The following is an 18456-nucleotide window of genomic DNA, read 5'->3' on the forward strand; positions in this document are numbered from 1 at the left end:
ATAAACCTAATTCCTTGCATGGTTTTGACGAATACCATATGAACTTAGATACTAATTTAAAACAAATGAACACACCAATTCGAATTGAATAAAAAGATCACCCTCGGGGATGTGTTCGAGTTGTTAAACAAACAGCAGCAACCACACCGAATGAGATGGTACAGTGTTGTCTAAATATGCTTATTTCTCCTCAAACATTGAACTAACATTCTATCATGCTCATTCTCACTTCTGTCTCTGTGTGTTTCGCGTCCATATTCTAAGTAATGAGAGCTTAAAAGGGAACAAACTGAACCAATAGGTACTGGTACGTCCCTTCCTCAAAAGATCATTATGACAAAATATTGCGGGAATTGTTTTACTGTAACGGGAAATCCTTTTTTCCAAGGGTCGGTTATATATTAACGATATTAATACATTTTGTATTGTTTGAGCCACACTGTACTTTCGGACGTGAGGCAAAAGGAACGCTATTCCTGGCTCCAGTGCCCTCAACCACCAGAATCCCTTCCTCCACCGACACTGGGGCGCAACCCACGGCAAACGACCCTCAGCTTCGTGTACGTAATCTCACTAAGCCTTCCCTTGCTACACATGTCCATATAAACACATGATTGAATCACTAGTTGGGTTAAACATATTTTGATCATTGCCTACCCACCACTAGGGATTTAATCATTTTTGTTGACAACAAGAACGTGTTGACGGATTGCGTTCCTACTGCAGCTACATCATCAGCAGATACAAATACACCGTTGATGTGTTCTACTCTCATCATCTTCCGTCATGTCAACAGGATCACGATGGATCAACAGTTAGGCAGTACTATCATCTCCACCAGACAGATAGTGAAGTGCTGTCACACCCTCCACGCCATCCTTGTTGACATCCACTCCGTTTTGTAACAACAGTTTAACAGCGATTTCATTGACATCATCCCTGACACACAGGTGGCGAAGTGCTGTCACGCCATCCACGTCAGTCTTGTTGACATCAGCTCCGTTTTGTAAGAACAGTTTGACAGCACTTTCATTGACATCATCTCTAGTACACAGACATGAAAGTGATGTCACGCCATCCTCGTCAGCATTGTTGACATCAGCATCATGTTTGATCAGTAGGGCCACATTACTTACGTTAACATCCCCTTCTCCACACAAGACATGAAGTGCGGACTTGCCATCCACACCCACTGTGTTGACATCAGCGCCATGTTTAATCATCAGGTGAAAGACAGATGTATCTGCATCCTTACGTGCACACAAATAGTGAAGAGCTGTATATCCCATCCCGTCAGCCCAATTCAGATCAATGTTGTTCTTGATCATCAGCTCCACAGTTCCAACATCGACAGTACTTGCAGTACACAGACAGTAAGAACTGTTCCGCCATCCCCGCTCACCTTGTTGACATCCGCGCCATGTTTGAGCATCAGCTTTAGAGCACTTGCATCGACACCTTCGCCTTCACACAAATTATGGAAGGCTGTTTTACCCCGCCTATTACCCTTGTTCACATCTGAACCATATTCCAGAAGAACTTGGATAGCTGTCGTATTTTTACATCTTGACACAACATGCAACATGGTGTCTACATTGTTGTCTTCGCTGTCAAGTGCCACCAGGTTATTATTCTGAAAAAAAATATTCGTAACAAGAATTCTTATACATATTGTTTTATGGCAATGTAAATTATTGCAATTGTATTGCATTGTTTCTGCTGAGATTCAGTAAAAGGAACATTAGTTGTCAGGAATGTAGTACTATTTTAATGTAAGCAGTGGTCATATTTAGATGTTTGTGTGGACAAGTGTAATCTATAATCTGTAATGTTCTAGTACCGTTAGACTAATCAAGGATGTTATGGAATGTTCCGAAAGCTAATTTGGGTATATAAGGGGACAAGTGCGTACCTCTCACCTCACACGCAAGATGAGGAAAGTGTGAAACGTATTTGGGAGTGAGTGAGTTTTGGTTTTGATAGGGACTCTGCTAAAAAATGTACTCACAGTATGCATTTGAACGCAATGGACACAAAGGGTCACGTGAACATAGCCTTTACATTACACATTGTCTTTACAAAATGTTATTTCTATATTTCATGACCTTTTTTCTTACTTACTTCCAAGTTCAGATTATTGGTCCTGATCAAAGATGAAAAGAACTCCCTACAAAAATCTTCCTTTTGAAAGAAATCGTGTTCAAGGACAGAAAACAATCCGTCGGCCACAGCCTGCGTAAGTCTTTCACAAAATGTTTTAATATTAATCCTGGTTGGAGCAACACTGATGACATTCCGCGAAATGCATTGGGTCTCCATAAATTTCATGCTCTGCATTATGTAAGAGAAGCTGAAATATTTGATTGCAAATACTACGTCTACTTGTCCAATGCAATGTGCTACACTTTCATAGGTTGAGGGATGTGAGAACGTTATCATGCCATTGTTGTCTGACAGGTAGCTTCCAAACAAAGGAGATGACACTGACAGTAGATGGTTCCTTTCTTTGTCATCGTCTATTTCATTCAGGTCAAGCTTTCCATCCTGTTTCATCAGTGTCTTAAACACTTCCTTTGTTTCCTCATTCTGCAGATGTGTGTTGGTGACGTCATCAAGACACTCAAGGGGACAGGAAAAGATTTTTTCAATGTCCACTTGTTTTGCTTCAGCTTTTAATTCTGTAAACATTTGACAACAATGTGGAAATCCATGTGGTGTCTTGGTACAAACTACCTGTTTCTTCCTGCACTCTGGTATGTCAACAATACCTGCAAGTGTCAGGTGATACTGGAGAATTTCCATGCGCTCTGTTTCAGGAAGTGAAGCAAGAGATGTAAGAGTTTCCTTGCGTACAATATCAAGTGTATGTTTGTCAAAACTGCCACGTGCTTCATTGAGAACGTTAGCCCTGTGGACAAAGATAATGGTCAGAGTGCTTGAGAATTCAGACTTGTTAGTTTTTCTGATATTTTCAAGGGCGTCAAAGATGACAGGTTTCCATTTGTTGAAAGCTAGTTTGTCCAAGGCAAACGCACCTATGACATCATTCATCATAACAACAAATTTGACTCTTTGGTTGGTATTTTCTGTCAGGATGTAATACTGGTCAGGCTCCTTCACGTGAAACACCTCCCTGCCTTGCTTCATCATCTCATCCAACACCATGTAGGCTGTCGTTGTCTTCCCATCACCAGCATTACCAGTGATTGTGATCCAGTGCTGTCCTGATTCAATCTTCTTCACAATGTCGTCAACAAATGACATCTTAAACCGATCCTCTGTCCATATCTTGATCTCTTTTTTTGTCCGTTCTATTTAAAAGATAATTTTGGACCAGTATCAGTATGTACAGTTGACAACCGTTAAGTTGAATAACTATAGATACAGCAATCTGGATACATTGATACTTTTATTCTGTCCCAACTGTCTCCTTCTTTTTGTATCATCCTTTTTAAATTGGACAACTAAACTAGTTTCAAGACAAAACTGCAGACTTGGTCCACCAGCAGAAACATCGACTCAGTTCAAGTAAATATATGACGTCCACATAAAATAGATAAATTAAGTACTCATACTGACAGAAATTGACATGAAATGTCTTCATTATATTATACTTTTATCCTTTGCTCATCATCATCAGGTTATAGTGGTCATTCCGGAATACCTATGTATTGTATGTCTGAGTACAGCCATGACAATCAGCGAGACAAGGTGTACCTCTTATGTGATGTACTCTCGGGTCTCTCGGGGTTTCTGAAGAAGAAAACAAACCAAAACAAATTGAATATACTTTGGGGAGTTTCTATCCTGTTAATCTTCAGGTTTATAGATTATGTGGGTTAAATTATGTTTTCAATAGGTTTGACAGTATAGCATTATGTGTCAGACATTTGCATTGAGCACCAGTTTTGTGAAAACCTTCAATAACAGACCACAGCAAATTTAGGGATGTCATGTAAGGTTGTTAGGCGATGATCATGTCTGAATACATTTGAGTGACGACTAGTGTCAGACTTCTGATGAAAATGTGAAAATATGTTACGTTCCGATTCATCCTATAAACAAACTGAGGTAGTGATGAGCATTCTTGGATAGATAATGACAGGTTTGATTTGGGTTAGATGCATATTTGAACAGTATTTAATTCATATCACGGTGTGGTAACTTAATGTAGGATGAAAGTCAGAAGTGATGCAGGTCTTTAGCGCTATAGCAAATTGTATGGGCATGGTTATTGCGGTGACCAGGAATAATAATCAGTGCGCACCTTTGGTTCGAATCTACGACTTTAGGTTCAGGCCACGTATTGAAGATGAAAACCACACAGCAAATTACAGCGACTTAGACGCCTGAGTCATCCATGTCCCCCACATTGTTTCGTTGTATTTAGTGAAGTGGCTAACAACCAGTACATCACAACCCTTTGTGTGAACCAAAGGAATTTGGCAGAAAACACTACAGTCCGTTTGGTTCCAAATGACATCGATGAAATGCAAAATAACTCAAAATCGGAAATAGTCTATTAAATGGCCATACGGCACACGCCAATGAATTATTCAGTACCCAAAAATATCTGCTGTTTGTTATTTTTATTCCCATAACTGGAAAAAAGTTGTTAAAGTATCTGTCATGTTGTTATGTGTACGTACCAATACAAACAGAAAATCAAGAACCAAAATTCCGTTATAACCAAGCTAACTGGGACCAATTTCAAGTGATCTGCAATCAGGCAAATTTAAACGAATTAGAAAATAATGATCCAGAAATCTACTGTAAAAACCTAACAGATTACATAATAAAAGCAGCAAAAACCTCCACCCCTTTTAAAAGTGGAACGAGGAAACAGAACAAACTAGACGTTAACTTCAATCAGCCTTCAATAAAGCCAAACGCGACTATAAACATCTAAAAATAGCTCACGAAGTAAACCACCAAGTTCAAAGTCAAAATAGCTAAAACCAGAAACTGGAAAAAAGTCTGTGAAGAAATAAATAACCGTACAGACGGTCTGGCGCAAAAATCCACGCTATTAGAGGCTTAAAACATCTTTAAAAACATGTAACATTGATAATTCAACAAACACTGCCGAAAAGGCAAATAACTCTGCCAACCACTTTTCGGCCGTAAGCAGTAACAACAACTTTAACCAAAAATTTCAGTTGTCCCACATGTAGCAGAATAATCACATATCGCATGATGTGCATGACGATATGGGCACGTATACGTCCAACGCTGTCTGACCATAATCTGCAAATGTCGGAAGTCGTAACAGTTTCGGTTTATGTGTACGCTTGCCTTTTAAATGTTAGTATGTACTGTGTATATAAATATAACTGCTTGTCTTGAAAATTTAACACTTTTTTACAGTCCCAAACAAACATTTCAATGTTGTAACCTTGCAATAAACCTTTCCAACAACATTATGCTGGCCCATTTGCTCTTGTTGGCATTAAGTGAAAGAGAGAGAGTGAAGTACTGTCTTGCCATTTGACCCTCAGCTTCGTGTACCTAATCTCACTAAGTCTTCACCTTGTCACACGTGTCCATATAAACACACGATTGAATCAGTAGTTCGTTTAAACACATTTTGATCATTACGTGTTGTTGGATTGAGTTCTTACTACTTCATCAGCAGCAGATACAAATACACCGTTGATGTCTTCTACTCTCATCATCTTCCGTCATGTTCACTGGATCACGATGGATCAACCCTTGGGCAGTACTGTCATCTCCAACACACAGATAGTGAAGTGCTGTCCTGCCCTCCACGCCATCCTTGTTGACATCAGCACCGTTTTGTAACAACAGTTTGATAGCGCTTTCATTGACATCATCTCCAACACACAGATAGTGAAGTGCTGTCATGCCCTCCACGCCAGCCTTGTTGACATCAGCACCGTTTTGTAACAACAGTTTGACAGCGCTTTCATTGACATCATCTCCAACACACAGATAGTGAAGTGCTGTCATGCCCTTCACGCCAGCCTTGTTGACATCAGCTCCGTTTTGTAACAACAATTTGATAGTGCTTTCATTGACATCATCTCCAACACACAGATAGTGAAGTGCTGTCATGCCCTCCACGCCAGCCTTGTTGACATCCACTCCGCTTTGTAACAACAGTTTGACAGCGCTTTCATTGACATCATCTCCAACACACAGATAGTGAAGTGCTGTCATGCCCTCCACGCCAGCCGTGTTGACATCAGCTCCGTTTTGTAACAACAGTTTGATAGCGCTTTCATTGACATATTCCCTAACACACAGATGGTGAAGTGTTGTCATGCCCTCAACGCCAGCCTTGTTGACATCAGCACCGTTTTGTAACAACAGCTTGATAACGCTTTCATTGACATCATCTCTCACACACAGGTGGTGAAGTGTTGTCATGCCCTCAACGCTACCCTTGTTGACATCAGCACCGTTTTGTAACAACAGCTTGATAGCGCTTTCATTGACATCATCTCCAAAACACAGATAGTGAAGTGCTGTCATGCCCTTTACGCTAACCTTGTTGACATCAGCACCGTTTTGTAACAACAGTTTGATAGCAGTTTCATTGACATCATCCCTAACACACAGATGGTGAAGTGTTGTCATACCCTCCACGTATGCCTTGTTGACATCAGCTCCGTTTTGTAATAACAGTTTGAGAGAGCTTTCATTAACATCATCCCTAACACACAGATGGTGAAGTGATGTCACGCCCTCCACGCTAGCCTTGTTGACATCAGCACAGTTTTGTAATAACAGTTTGACAGTGCTTTCATTGACATCATCCATAGCACACAGACAATGAAGTGCTGTAAAGCCCTCCTCCTCAGCCTTGTTGACATCCGCTCCGTTTTGTAACAACAGTTTGATAACGCTTTCATTGATATCATCTCCAACACACACATGGTGAAGTGCTGTCACCCCCTTCACGCCAGCCTTGTTGACATCCGCTCCGTTTTGTAACAACAGTTTGACAGCGCTTTCATTGACATCATCCCTAGCACACAGATAGTGAAGTGCTGTCACGCCCTCCACGAAAGCCTTGTTGACATCCGCTCCGTTTTGTAACAACAGTTTGACAGCACTTTCATTGACATTATCCCTATCACACAGATAGTGAAGTGCTGTCACGCCCTTCACGCCAGCCTTGTTGACATCAGCTCCGTTTTGTAACAACAGTTTGATCGCGCTTTCATTGACATCATCTCCAACACACAGATAGTGAAGTGCTGTCATGCCCTCCACGCCAGCCTTGTTGACATCCACTCCGTTTTGTAACAACAGTTTGACAGCGCTTTCATTGACATCATCCCTAACACACAGATGGAGAAGTGTTGTCATGCCCTCCACGTCAGGCTTGTTGACATCAGCTCCGTTTTGTAACAACAGTTTGATAGTGCTTTCATTGACATCATCCCTATCACACAGATGGTGAAGTGTTGTCATGCCCTCCACGTAAGCCTTGTTGACATCAGCTCCGTTTTGTAACAAAAGTTTGAAAGCGCTTTCATTGACATCATCTCCAACACACAGATGGTGAAGTGCTGTCATCCCCTTCACGCCAGCCTTGTTGACATCCACTCCGTTTTGTAACAACAATTTGATAGCGCTTTCATTGACATCATCTCCAACACACAGATAGTGAAGTGCTGTCATGCCCTCCACGCCAGCCATGTTGACATCAGCTCCGTTTTGTAACAACAGTTTGATAGCGCTTTCATTGGCATATTCCCTAACACACAGATGGTGAAGTGTTGTCATGCCCTCAACGCAAGCTTTGTTGACATCAGCACCGTTTTGTAACAACAGCTTGATAGCGCTTTCATTGACATCATCTCCAAAACACAGATAGTGAAGTGCTGTCATGCCCTTTACGCTAACCTTGTTGACATCAGCACCGTTTTGTAACAACAGTTTGATAGCAGTTTCATTGACATCATCCCTAACACACAGATGGTGAAGTGTTGTCATGCCCTCCACGTATGCCTTGTTGACATCAGCTCCGTTTTGTAATAACAGTTTGATAGTGCTTTCATTGACATCATCCCTAACACACAGATGGTGAAGTGATGTCACGCCCTCCACGCTAGCCTTGTTGACATCAGCACAGTTTTGTAATAACAGTTTGATAGTGCTTTCATTGACATCATCCATAGCACACAGACAATGAAGTGCTGTAAAGCCCTCCTCCTCAGCCTTGTTGACATCCGCTCCGTTTTGTAACAACAGTTTGATAGAGCTTTCATTGATATCATCTCCAACACACACATAGTGAAGTGCTGTCACCCCCTTCACGCCAGCCTTGTTGACATCCGCTCCGTTTTGTAACAACAGTTTGACAGCGCTTTCATTGACATCATCCCTAGCACACAGATAGTGAAGTGCTGTCACGCCCTTCACTCCAGCCTTGTTGACATCCGCTCCGTTTTGTAACAACAGTTTGACAGCACTTTCATTGACATTATCCCTATCACACAGATAGTGAAGTGCTGTCACACCCTTCACGCCAGTCTTGTTGACATCAACTCCGTTTTGTAACAACAGTTTGATCGCGCTTTCATTGACATCATCTCCAACACACAGATAGTGAAGTGCTGTCATGCCCTCCACGCCAGCCTTGTTGACATCCACTCCGTTTTGTAACAACAGTTTGACAGCGCTTTCATTGACATCATCCCTAACACACAGATGGAGAAGTGTTGTCATGCCCTCCACGTCAGCCTTGTTGACATCAGCACCGTTTTGTAACAACAGTTTGATAGTGCTTTCATTGACATCATGTCTATCACACAGATGGTGAAGTGATGTCACACCCTCCACGCTAGCCTTGTTGACATCAGCACCGTTTTGTAATAACAGTTTGACAGTGCTTTCATTGACATCATCCATAGCACACAGACAATGAAGTGCTGTAAAGCCCTCCTCCTCAGCCTTGTTGACATCAGCTCCGTTTTGTAACAACAGTTTGATAGCGCTTTCATTGATATCATCTCCAACACACACATAGTGAAGTGCTGTCACCCCCTTCACGCCAGCCTTGTTGACATCCGCTCCGTTTTGTAACAATAGTTTGACAGGGCTTTCATTGACATTATCCCTAGCACACAGATAGTGAAGTGCTGTCACGCCCTCCACGCCAGCCTTGTTGACATCCGCTCCGTTTTGTAACAACAGTTTGACAGCGCTTTCATTGACATTATCCCTGTCACACAGATAGTGAAGTGCTGTCACGCCCTTCACGCCAGCCTTGTTGACATCAGCACCGTTTTGTAACAACAGTTTGACAGCGCTTTCATTGACACCATCCCTAGCACACAGATAGTGAAGTGCTGTCAAGCCCTCCACGTCAGCCTTGTTGACATCAGTACCGTTTTGTAACAACAGTTTGACAACGCTTTCCTTGAGAACATCCCTAGTACACACAAAATGAAGGGCTGTCCTGCCTTCCAAGCTAGCCTTGTTGGCATCAGCTCCGTTTTGTAAGAACAGTTTGACAGCACTTTCATTGACATCATCTCTAGTACACAGACATGGAATTGATGTCACGCCATCCTCGTCAGCATTGTTGACATCAGCATCATGTTTGATCAGTAGGGCCACATTATTTGAGTTAACATCCCCTTCTCCACACAAGACATGAAGTGCGGACTTGCCATCCACACCCACTATGTTGACATCAGCGCCATGTTTAATCATCAGGTCAAAGACAGATGAATCTGCATCCTTACGTGCACACAAATAGTGAAGAGCTGTATATCCCATCCCGTCAGCCCAATTCAGATCAATGTTGTTCTTGATCATCAGTTCCACAGTTGCAACATCGACAGTACTTGCAGTACACAGACAGTGAAGAGCTGTTCCGCCATCCCCGCTCACCTTCTTGACATCCGCGCCATGTTTGAGCATCAGCTTTAGAGCACTTGCATCGACACCTTCGCCTTCACACAAATTATGGAAGGCTGTTTTACCCCGCCTATTACCCTTGTTCACATCTGAACCATATTCCAGAAGAACTTGGATAGCTGTCGTATTTTTACATCTTGACACAACATGCAACATGGTGTCTCCATTGTTGTCTTCGCTGTCAAGTGCCACCAGGTTATTATTCTGAAAAAAAATATTCGTAACAAGAATTCTTATACATATTGTTTTATGGCAATGTAAATTATTGCAAGTGTATTGCATTGTTTCTGCTGAGATTCAGTAAAAGGTCATATCATTGTGTTTTTAGAACATTAGTTGTCAGGAATGTAGTACTATTTTAATGTAAGCAGTGGTCATAGTTTAGATGTTTGTGTGGACAAGTGTAATCTATAATCTGTAATGTTCTAGTACCGTTAGACTAATCAAGGATTTTATGGAATGTTCCGGAAGCTAGTTTGGCTATATAAGGGGACAAGTGCGTACCTCTCACCTCACACGCAAGATGAGGAAAGTGTGAAACGTATTTGGGAGTGAGTGAGTTTTGGTTTTGATAGGGACTCTGCTAAAAAATGTACTCACAGTATGCATTTGAACGCAATGGACACAAAGGGTCACGTGAACATAGCCTTTACATTACACATTGTCTTTACAAAATGTTATTTCTATATTTCATGACCTTTTTTCTTACTTACTTCCAAGTTCAGATTATTGGTCCTGATCAAAGATGAAAAGAACTCCCTACAAAAATCTTCCTTTTGAAAGAAATCATGTTCAAGGACAGAAAACAATCCGTCGGCCACAGCCTGCGTAAGTCTTTCACAAAATGTTTTAATATTAATCCTGGTTGGAGCAACACTGATGACATTCCGCGAAATGCATTGGGTCTCCATAAATTTCATGCTCTGCATTATGTAAGAGAAGCTGAAATATTTGATTGCAAATACTACGTCTACTTGTCCAATGCAATGTGCTACACTTTCATAGGTTGAGGGATGTGAGAACGTTATCATGCCATTGTTGTCTGACAGGTAGCTTCCAAACAAAGGAGATGACACTGACAGTAGATGGTTCCTTTCTTTGTCATCGTCTTTTTCATTCAGGTCAAGCTTTCCATCCTGTTTCATCAGAGTCTTAAACACTTCCTTTGTTTCCTCATTCTGCAGATGTGTGTTGGTGATGTCATCAAGACACTCAAGAGGACAGGAAAAGAATTTTTCAATGTCTACTTGTTTTCCTTTAGCTTTTAATTCTGTAAACATTTGACAACAATGTGGAAATCCATGTGGTGTCTTGGTACAAACTACCTGTTTCTTCCTGCACTCTGGTATGTTAACAATACCTGCAAGTGTCAGGTGATACTGGAGATTTTCCATGCGCTCTGTTTCAGGAAGTGAAGCAAGAGATGTAAGAGCTTCCTTGCCTACAATGTCAAGTGTATGTTTGTCAAAACTGCCACGTGCTTCATTGAGAACGTTAGCCCTGTGGACAAAGATAATGGTCAGAGTGCTTGAGAATTCAGACTTGTTAGTTTTTCTGATATTTTCAAGGGCGTCAGAGATGACAGGTTTCCATTTGTTGAAAGCTAGTTTGTCCAAGGCAAACGCACCTATGACATCATTCATCATAACAACAAATTTGACTTTTTGGTTGGTATTTTCTGTCAGGATGTAATACTGGTCAGGCTCCTTCACGTGAAACACCTCCCTGCCCTGCTTCATCATCTCATCCAACACCATGTAGGCTGTTGTTGTCTTCCCATCACCAGCATTACCAGTGATTGTGATCCAGTGCTGTCCTGATTCAATCTTCTTCACAATGTCGTCAACAAATGACATCTTAAACCGATCCTCTGTCCATATCTTGATCTCTTTTTTTGTCCGTTCTATTTAAAAGATAAATTTTGACCAGTATCAGTATGTACAGTTGACAACCGTTAAGTTGAATAACTATAGATACAGCAATCTGGATACATTGATACTTTTATTCTGTCCCAACTGTCTCCTTCTTTTTGTATCATCCTTTTTAAATTGGACAACTAAACTAGTTTCAAGACAAAACTGCAGACTTGGTCCACCAGCAGAAACATCGACTCAGTTCAAGTAAATATATGACGTCCACATAAAATAGATAAATTAAGTACTCATACTGACAGAAATTGACATGAAATGTCTTCATTATATTATACTTTTATCCTTTGCTCATCATCATCAGGTTATAGTGGTCATTCCGGAATACCTATGTATTGTATGTCTGAGTACAGCCATGACAATCAGCGAGACAAGGTGTACCTCTTATGTGATGTACTCTCGGGTCTCTCGGGGTTTCTGAAGAAGAAAACAAACCAAAACAAATTGAATATACTTTGGGGAGTTTCTATCCTGTTAATCTTCAGGTTTATAGATTATGTGGGTTAAATTATGTTTTCGATAGGTTTGACAGTATAGCATTATGTGTCAGCCATTTGCCTTGAGCACCAGTTTTGTGAAAACCTTCAATAACAGACCACAGCAAATTTAGGAATGTCATGTAAGCTTGTTAGGCGATGATCATGTCTGAATACATTTGAGTGACGACTAGTGTCAGACTTCTGATGAAAATGTAAAAATATGTTACGTTCCGATTCATCCTTTAAACAAACTGAGGTAGTGATGAGCATTCTTGGATAGATAATGACAGGTTTGATTTGGGTTAGATGCATATTTGAACAGTATTTAATTCATATCACGGTGTGGTAACTTAATGTAGGATGAAAGTCAGAAGTGATGCAGGTATTTAGCGCTATAGCAAATTGTATGGGCATGGTTATTGCGGTGACCAGGAATAATAATCAGTGCGCACCTTTGGTTCGAATCTACGACTTTAGGTTCAGGCCACGTATTGAAGATGAAAACCACACAGCAAATTACAGCGACTTAGACGCCTGAGTCATCCATGTCCCCCACATTGTTTCATTGTATTTAGTGAAGTGGCTAACAACCAGTACATCACAACCCTTTGTGTGAACCAAAGGAATTTGGCAGAAAACACTACAGTCCGTTTGGCTCCAAATGACATCGATGAAATGCAAAATAACTCAAAATCGGAAATAGTCTATTAAATGGCCATACGGCACACGCCAATGAGTTATCCTGTACCCAACAATATCTGCTGTTTGTTATTTTTATTCCCATAACTGGAAAAAAGTTGTTAAAGTATCTGTCATGTTGTTATGTGTACGTACCAATACAAACAGAAAATCAAGAACCAAAATTCCGTTATAACCAAGCTAACTGGGACCAATTTCAAGTGATCTGCAATCAGGCAAATTTAAACGAATTAGAAAATAATGATCCAGAAATCTACTGTAAAAACCTATCAGATTACATAATAAAAGCAAACTACCTCCATCCCTTTTCAAACAACTTAAAAAAGGCAAGCCTTCGGTACCATGGTGGAACGAGGAAACAGAACAAACTAGACGTTAACTTCAATCAGCCTTCAATAAAGCCAAACGCGACTATAAACATCTAAAAATAGCTCACGAGGTAAACCACCAAGTTCAAAGTCAAAATAGCTAAAACCAGAAACTGGAAAAAAGTCTGTGAAGAAATAAATAACCGTACAGACGGTCTGGCGCAAAAATCCACGCTATTAGAGGCTTAAAACATCTTTAAAAACATGTAACATTGATAATTCAACAAACACCGCCGAAAAGGCAAATAACCCCGCCAACCACTTTTCGGCCGTAAGCAGTAACAACAACTTTAGCCACAAATTTCAAGATAAACTTAAAACAGAAAACAAATCCACCAAAGAACCAAATAATGACAACCTAGAAATAAACACCCTTACACAATGGAGGAGCCTCTCTACGTCATCCAAAACAGGAAAAATGGCACAGCCCCAGGATTGGACCTAACTTCCTACCAAATAATTAAAAAACTGACCCCCTAAACTACTCCAGGCACTACTTAAACTATACAATCTCATCTATCAAAACGGACAGGTACCTACTCCCTGGAAACAGGTTCTAGTCATACCAATCCCTAAACCTAATAAACCACCTAATCAGGCTAACTCCTATAGACCAATTCCTTAACTTCAAACTTATGTAAAGTAATGGAATCTATGGCTAAAAACAGACTATAACATTACCTAACTCAAAATAACATCATTAACCCAGATCAAAGTGGTGTCACTCCTGGCCGCTCATCCTTGGATAAGCTCGCCGGTTTAGAGCAGGACAACTCAGCAAACAATACACAACATCCATCTTCTTAGACTTCTCCAAAGCTTTCGACATGGTATGGTACGACGGATAATACAAAAACTACAAAAAAAAGGACCCAAAGGTCAAATAATAAACTACATCCAGGACTTCCTCAGATCCGATCTCCAAACACACAGGTTTCGGAGTCCACATCACACAACCAACTAAAGCCACACAATCCTACCGACTCCCAAACAATCAATCAATATTCACGGCCGAACTAATGGGCATGGCCTCAGCCCTTCATAATCAACAATCTAAAAAACAAAATAAATCCCAATACTTACCGACTCGCTCAGTGGACTACAAGCACTCCAAAATATAAACACCAAAAACCGCCCTGAACTAATGAATCAAATACTAAAAAGCTCAAACGATTTAACTAAGGCAGGCATACAAATGGTATTCATTTGGATCCCCGCCCACATAGAATATACGGCAATGAAAACGCCGATAAAGCAGCTAAACTATCCCTTAAAATCCCAGAAATAAGCTTAAACCTACCCATCTCCAAATCAGAAATTAAAAGTGTCAACAAACAGAAAATCACCAAAAAATGGCATAACTTATATCTAAACACAAATGGCCAAATCAAAAAGAATCTCAAAAAAAACCTAACCAAACCAAAAATTCTACATCCGTCCAAAAAAATCGACAGAGTAATCACTAAACTCCAAACAGGACATACCAACCTAAATTACAACCTTAAAATAATTTTAAAAAACACGCAAAAGGTATCTGCCCACATTTCAAATAACAAGAAACCCCAGAACACGCACTCATACACTGCACCCACTACCTAACAGACCTAACTACACTACAAACCACCCTAAATCTAAATAAGGCTCCTACTCTAGAAGCAATCCTAAACCCACAAAATAAAATAGAAAAATTCAAAGCCTTAGGCATATACTTAATCAAAACAGGACTAATAAATCGCATTTAAAACACCAATAAACTACCAAAACCAAACCACATAATCAAACTAACAAACTTCCTTACTCAGCTCCCTCAGTTCGCCCCTTAAACCCTCTTGGTACTTTTTCCAAATCTCACAATTTCCAAAATTCTATATAAGCAACCACTAAAACACCCGTACTGGATAGCCAAACAACTTTTTTCCCTTTTCGGAAACACATTAAATGGCCTGGCCGGGCCCATGTGCGAAATACGCTGCAGTCGGAAAGAGCACGTAAAATATCCAATATAAGTAAGTAAGTAAGTATGTAAGCAAGCAAGTAAGCAAGCAAGCAAGCAAGTAAGCACTATTCATCACTTGCTTGATAAAGGTGTTAGGATCTACACCGAAACGTCGCACTAATTGTAATAAAGAAGTTGTTCATCCATAGAACTCGTCTTACTTCTAGCGCAGTGTCATGAGCTTGCCATACGGCACTATGCAATTCATGGAGAGCAAATGTTTCGTTGTAGTCCTCACCATTATAAGAGTAAAAATTGACATTTTTCTTTTCCTGTTGTTTTTGAAACCTCTGAAATTGAAGGTTATAGTTGAATGATGAGGAATAGTTTGCCAAAGTTTGTTGGCAATGTCAGATTTAGTTGTTAACAGTGTATTACCATCTTTTAGATGGTGAACTCCAGATTTTGATCCTTAATCTTTTGAATCACGTTCCACACCTTGAACATGGATGTGCATGAATTGAGTTTAAATAACATAGTTCCTCCATGATTGACGTATATTTTGTTTAAAGGTATGTCTGGCTTTGACGCTCGTGATTTTAACAATAATCAGGTTGTGGACGGCGGAGCGTCGGCGGAAATATTTCTCAGCTTTCTTCATGTTTTTCCCAGCTAGTTTAAAAATCATTATCAAACCATGATTTACGTATATGAGGGTTAGCAGAGGAATTGATCTGGAAATAGTTGTACAGGATCAGGAACTATCCTGAAACTGTCAGGTGTTAGCATTTCTGTACATTGCGTTTGGAATAAAGACCAGTTGGCCTTGTTGAAGGTGGTTCGTCAGAAGGATTGTTAGTTGTAAGTATTGTTGGAAAATGGTCACTTCTACAAAGGTCATCATGAAACGACCTTTCAAACTCGTTTAAAATATACTGAACAACAAAAGTTCCTGTGACACCAATATATCAGTTTATTTTTCAAACAAGTAAAGTTTGGTTTTCCATATTGTAGTACATGTATGAAATCAAGTCACAAAAACGCAACTGCTACAGAAAAGCATGCATTCCATGCAAAAGTTTACTTTTTATGCAAGCCTCATGCATTTCACTCACAAAGAATTGGTATAAAAACATGTGCATTAATGGGATTCCATATGCATTGTTTAGCATCATTACTCAGAAAAACAACAACATTACGCAATTATTCATCGAAATGACACGCCTGTCCGAAAAGGAGCTTCTGCGAGCCATTGGTATGCTTGAAGCAGGATCGAGTCAACGTGATGTTACAAGACAATGTTACGTCCACAAAAACACCATTTGGTGTTTATGGCAAAGTTGGCAACAGACAAATGCAGTCAGAGACCATCCTCGGAGTGGCAGGCCATGAGTAACCAATAATCGACAAGACAACTGGATTCGAACAACACACCTACGAAATCGAATCCAGCCAGCAACAGTGACTGCAAGAAGCATCTCTGTCCTTCGACGAATATCTTCACAAACCGTAAGTCGTCGCCTCAGATGTGCAGGGATTGTCGCCAGAAGACCCACCAGACGTCCCATTTTGACAGGAAACCACCGTCAAGCACTTCTACAGTGTGGACAGCGTCTACGCATGACGGCCATGCAGTGGGGACAAGTTCTATTCACTGACGAGTCTCGTTTTCACCTCAGTCACACCGATGGACGGATTCGAGTGTACCGACGTCGAGGTAAACGTTACGTCAATCATTGTGTCATGGAAGAAGATCGGTTCGGGGGCGGCAGCGCTATGGTATAGGATGGGGTTACAGCAAGACCCGTTTGAAAGTGGTAGAGGGAAATCTCAATGGACAGCGCTACCGCGACGAGATCATCGGCCCTGTTGTTCTACCGCTTTTGCGTCATCATGGCCCAGGCATTACCTTTCAACATGACAATTCCCGTCCTCATATTGCTCGACTTGTTCACGATTCTCTTCAACAAAACAACGTGAATGTCATCCCCTGGACGGCTCGCTCCCCTGATCTCTAACCAAACGAGCACATGTGGGATGAGATGGATCGGCGCCTTCGACGTCATCCACGTGTTTCACAGACACCCCAGGAACTTCGAAACATGCTCCAGCAGATATGGACAGATAACCCACAGAACTTTGTGCGACGCCTGGTCCATTCCATGAGACGAAGAAGATGTGTTGCTTGCATCGCAACCAGAGGTGGACACACACGCTATTTATTTGTAAATTGACATTTTGGCATGTTCATGGTTCTTTTAGGAAATCACGCATTTTCTTAAGTCAGTATGGCAAATTAAACGATTTGAACACTTACAGGAGTCTTTTATCTGTTGCAAACAGAAATTGTTTCAGATTTGGTAAAAAACATAACTTTGCATTAAATCGTATTCAATGTCACAGGAACTTTTGTTGTTCAGTATATTTGAATCTGTCACTGAAAGATCAAGGGCAGAGTATGTGCCAGTGGCAGGATGCAGATAAGTATTAGATCCACCATTGAAGATGCATAAATCATTGTTTGAGATAAAATCTTTAAGGACTTTTCCCTTATTATTTTGATAAGTATACCCCCATAGGGGCTTATGACCTTTTAATTGCCCACGATGATACAGGAGACAAAAAGCTGGCAGTTAAAATCTTGAATTAAAGGTTGTATTTCATTAAAATTCTTCTTAAGACCTCTGCAATTTCATTCCCATTGTATTATGTTTTGTGGATTCGTGATGGTGCTTCCACAGGACAAATGTCATGCGAACGTGAGAAAGACTGTGGTACTCCTATTTGTCTCATGTGGAGATGGAGTTACCTCCATCTCCAGAGGACCAACGGAGTATTGGACCTCTAAAGGAGAAGTGTCCTTTGGTGTTGGTGTTTGTATATTTGCAGGGCTTTTTATGCTGCTTTTGTTTAAGTAGTTTAATTCCATGAACAATTGTGTGAGGCGTAGTGCCCATTTTTCAAATTTCCTGGTATTTTTGTGCAAATCCTGTTCAACTATACTCATCAATAATAATAATAATAATAATAATAATAAATACAAAATTCTTTAAGAAAAAACATGGCAAATATGTGGACGTCGCTTTCGAAATGTCACTCTTGCATCCAACTCTGAAGTTGTCCGACTCCCCATTGTTCTCTGTGCCTTA

The 18456-nt window shown here is 40.6% G+C and overlaps 1 protein-coding gene across 1 annotated transcript in view; it reads right to left on the bottom strand.

The window, feature by feature from the left end:
• Nucleotides 1–11654, bottom strand: part of LOC139461080 (uncharacterized) — a 70149-nt gene extending 58495 nt beyond the window's left edge. The window contains exons 1-3 of the mRNA XM_071242597.1: nucleotides 10611–11654; nucleotides 5724–10101; nucleotides 839–1147 (exon numbers count right to left, since the gene is read on the bottom strand). Coding sequence (XP_071098698.1) covers nucleotides 839–1147; nucleotides 5724–10101; nucleotides 10611–11654 — 5731 coding nt within the window. The remainder of the gene's footprint in view (nucleotides 1–838; nucleotides 1148–5723; nucleotides 10102–10610) is intronic.
• Between the last annotated feature and the right edge of the window lie 6802 nt (nucleotides 11655–18456).

This window comes from Haliotis cracherodii, unplaced genomic scaffold (genome assembly GCF_022045235.1).
Source record: "Haliotis cracherodii isolate W230 unplaced genomic scaffold, xgHalCrac1.p SCAF_14, whole genome shotgun sequence".
Lineage (NCBI taxonomy): Eukaryota > Metazoa > Mollusca > Gastropoda > Lepetellida > Haliotidae > Haliotis > Haliotis cracherodii.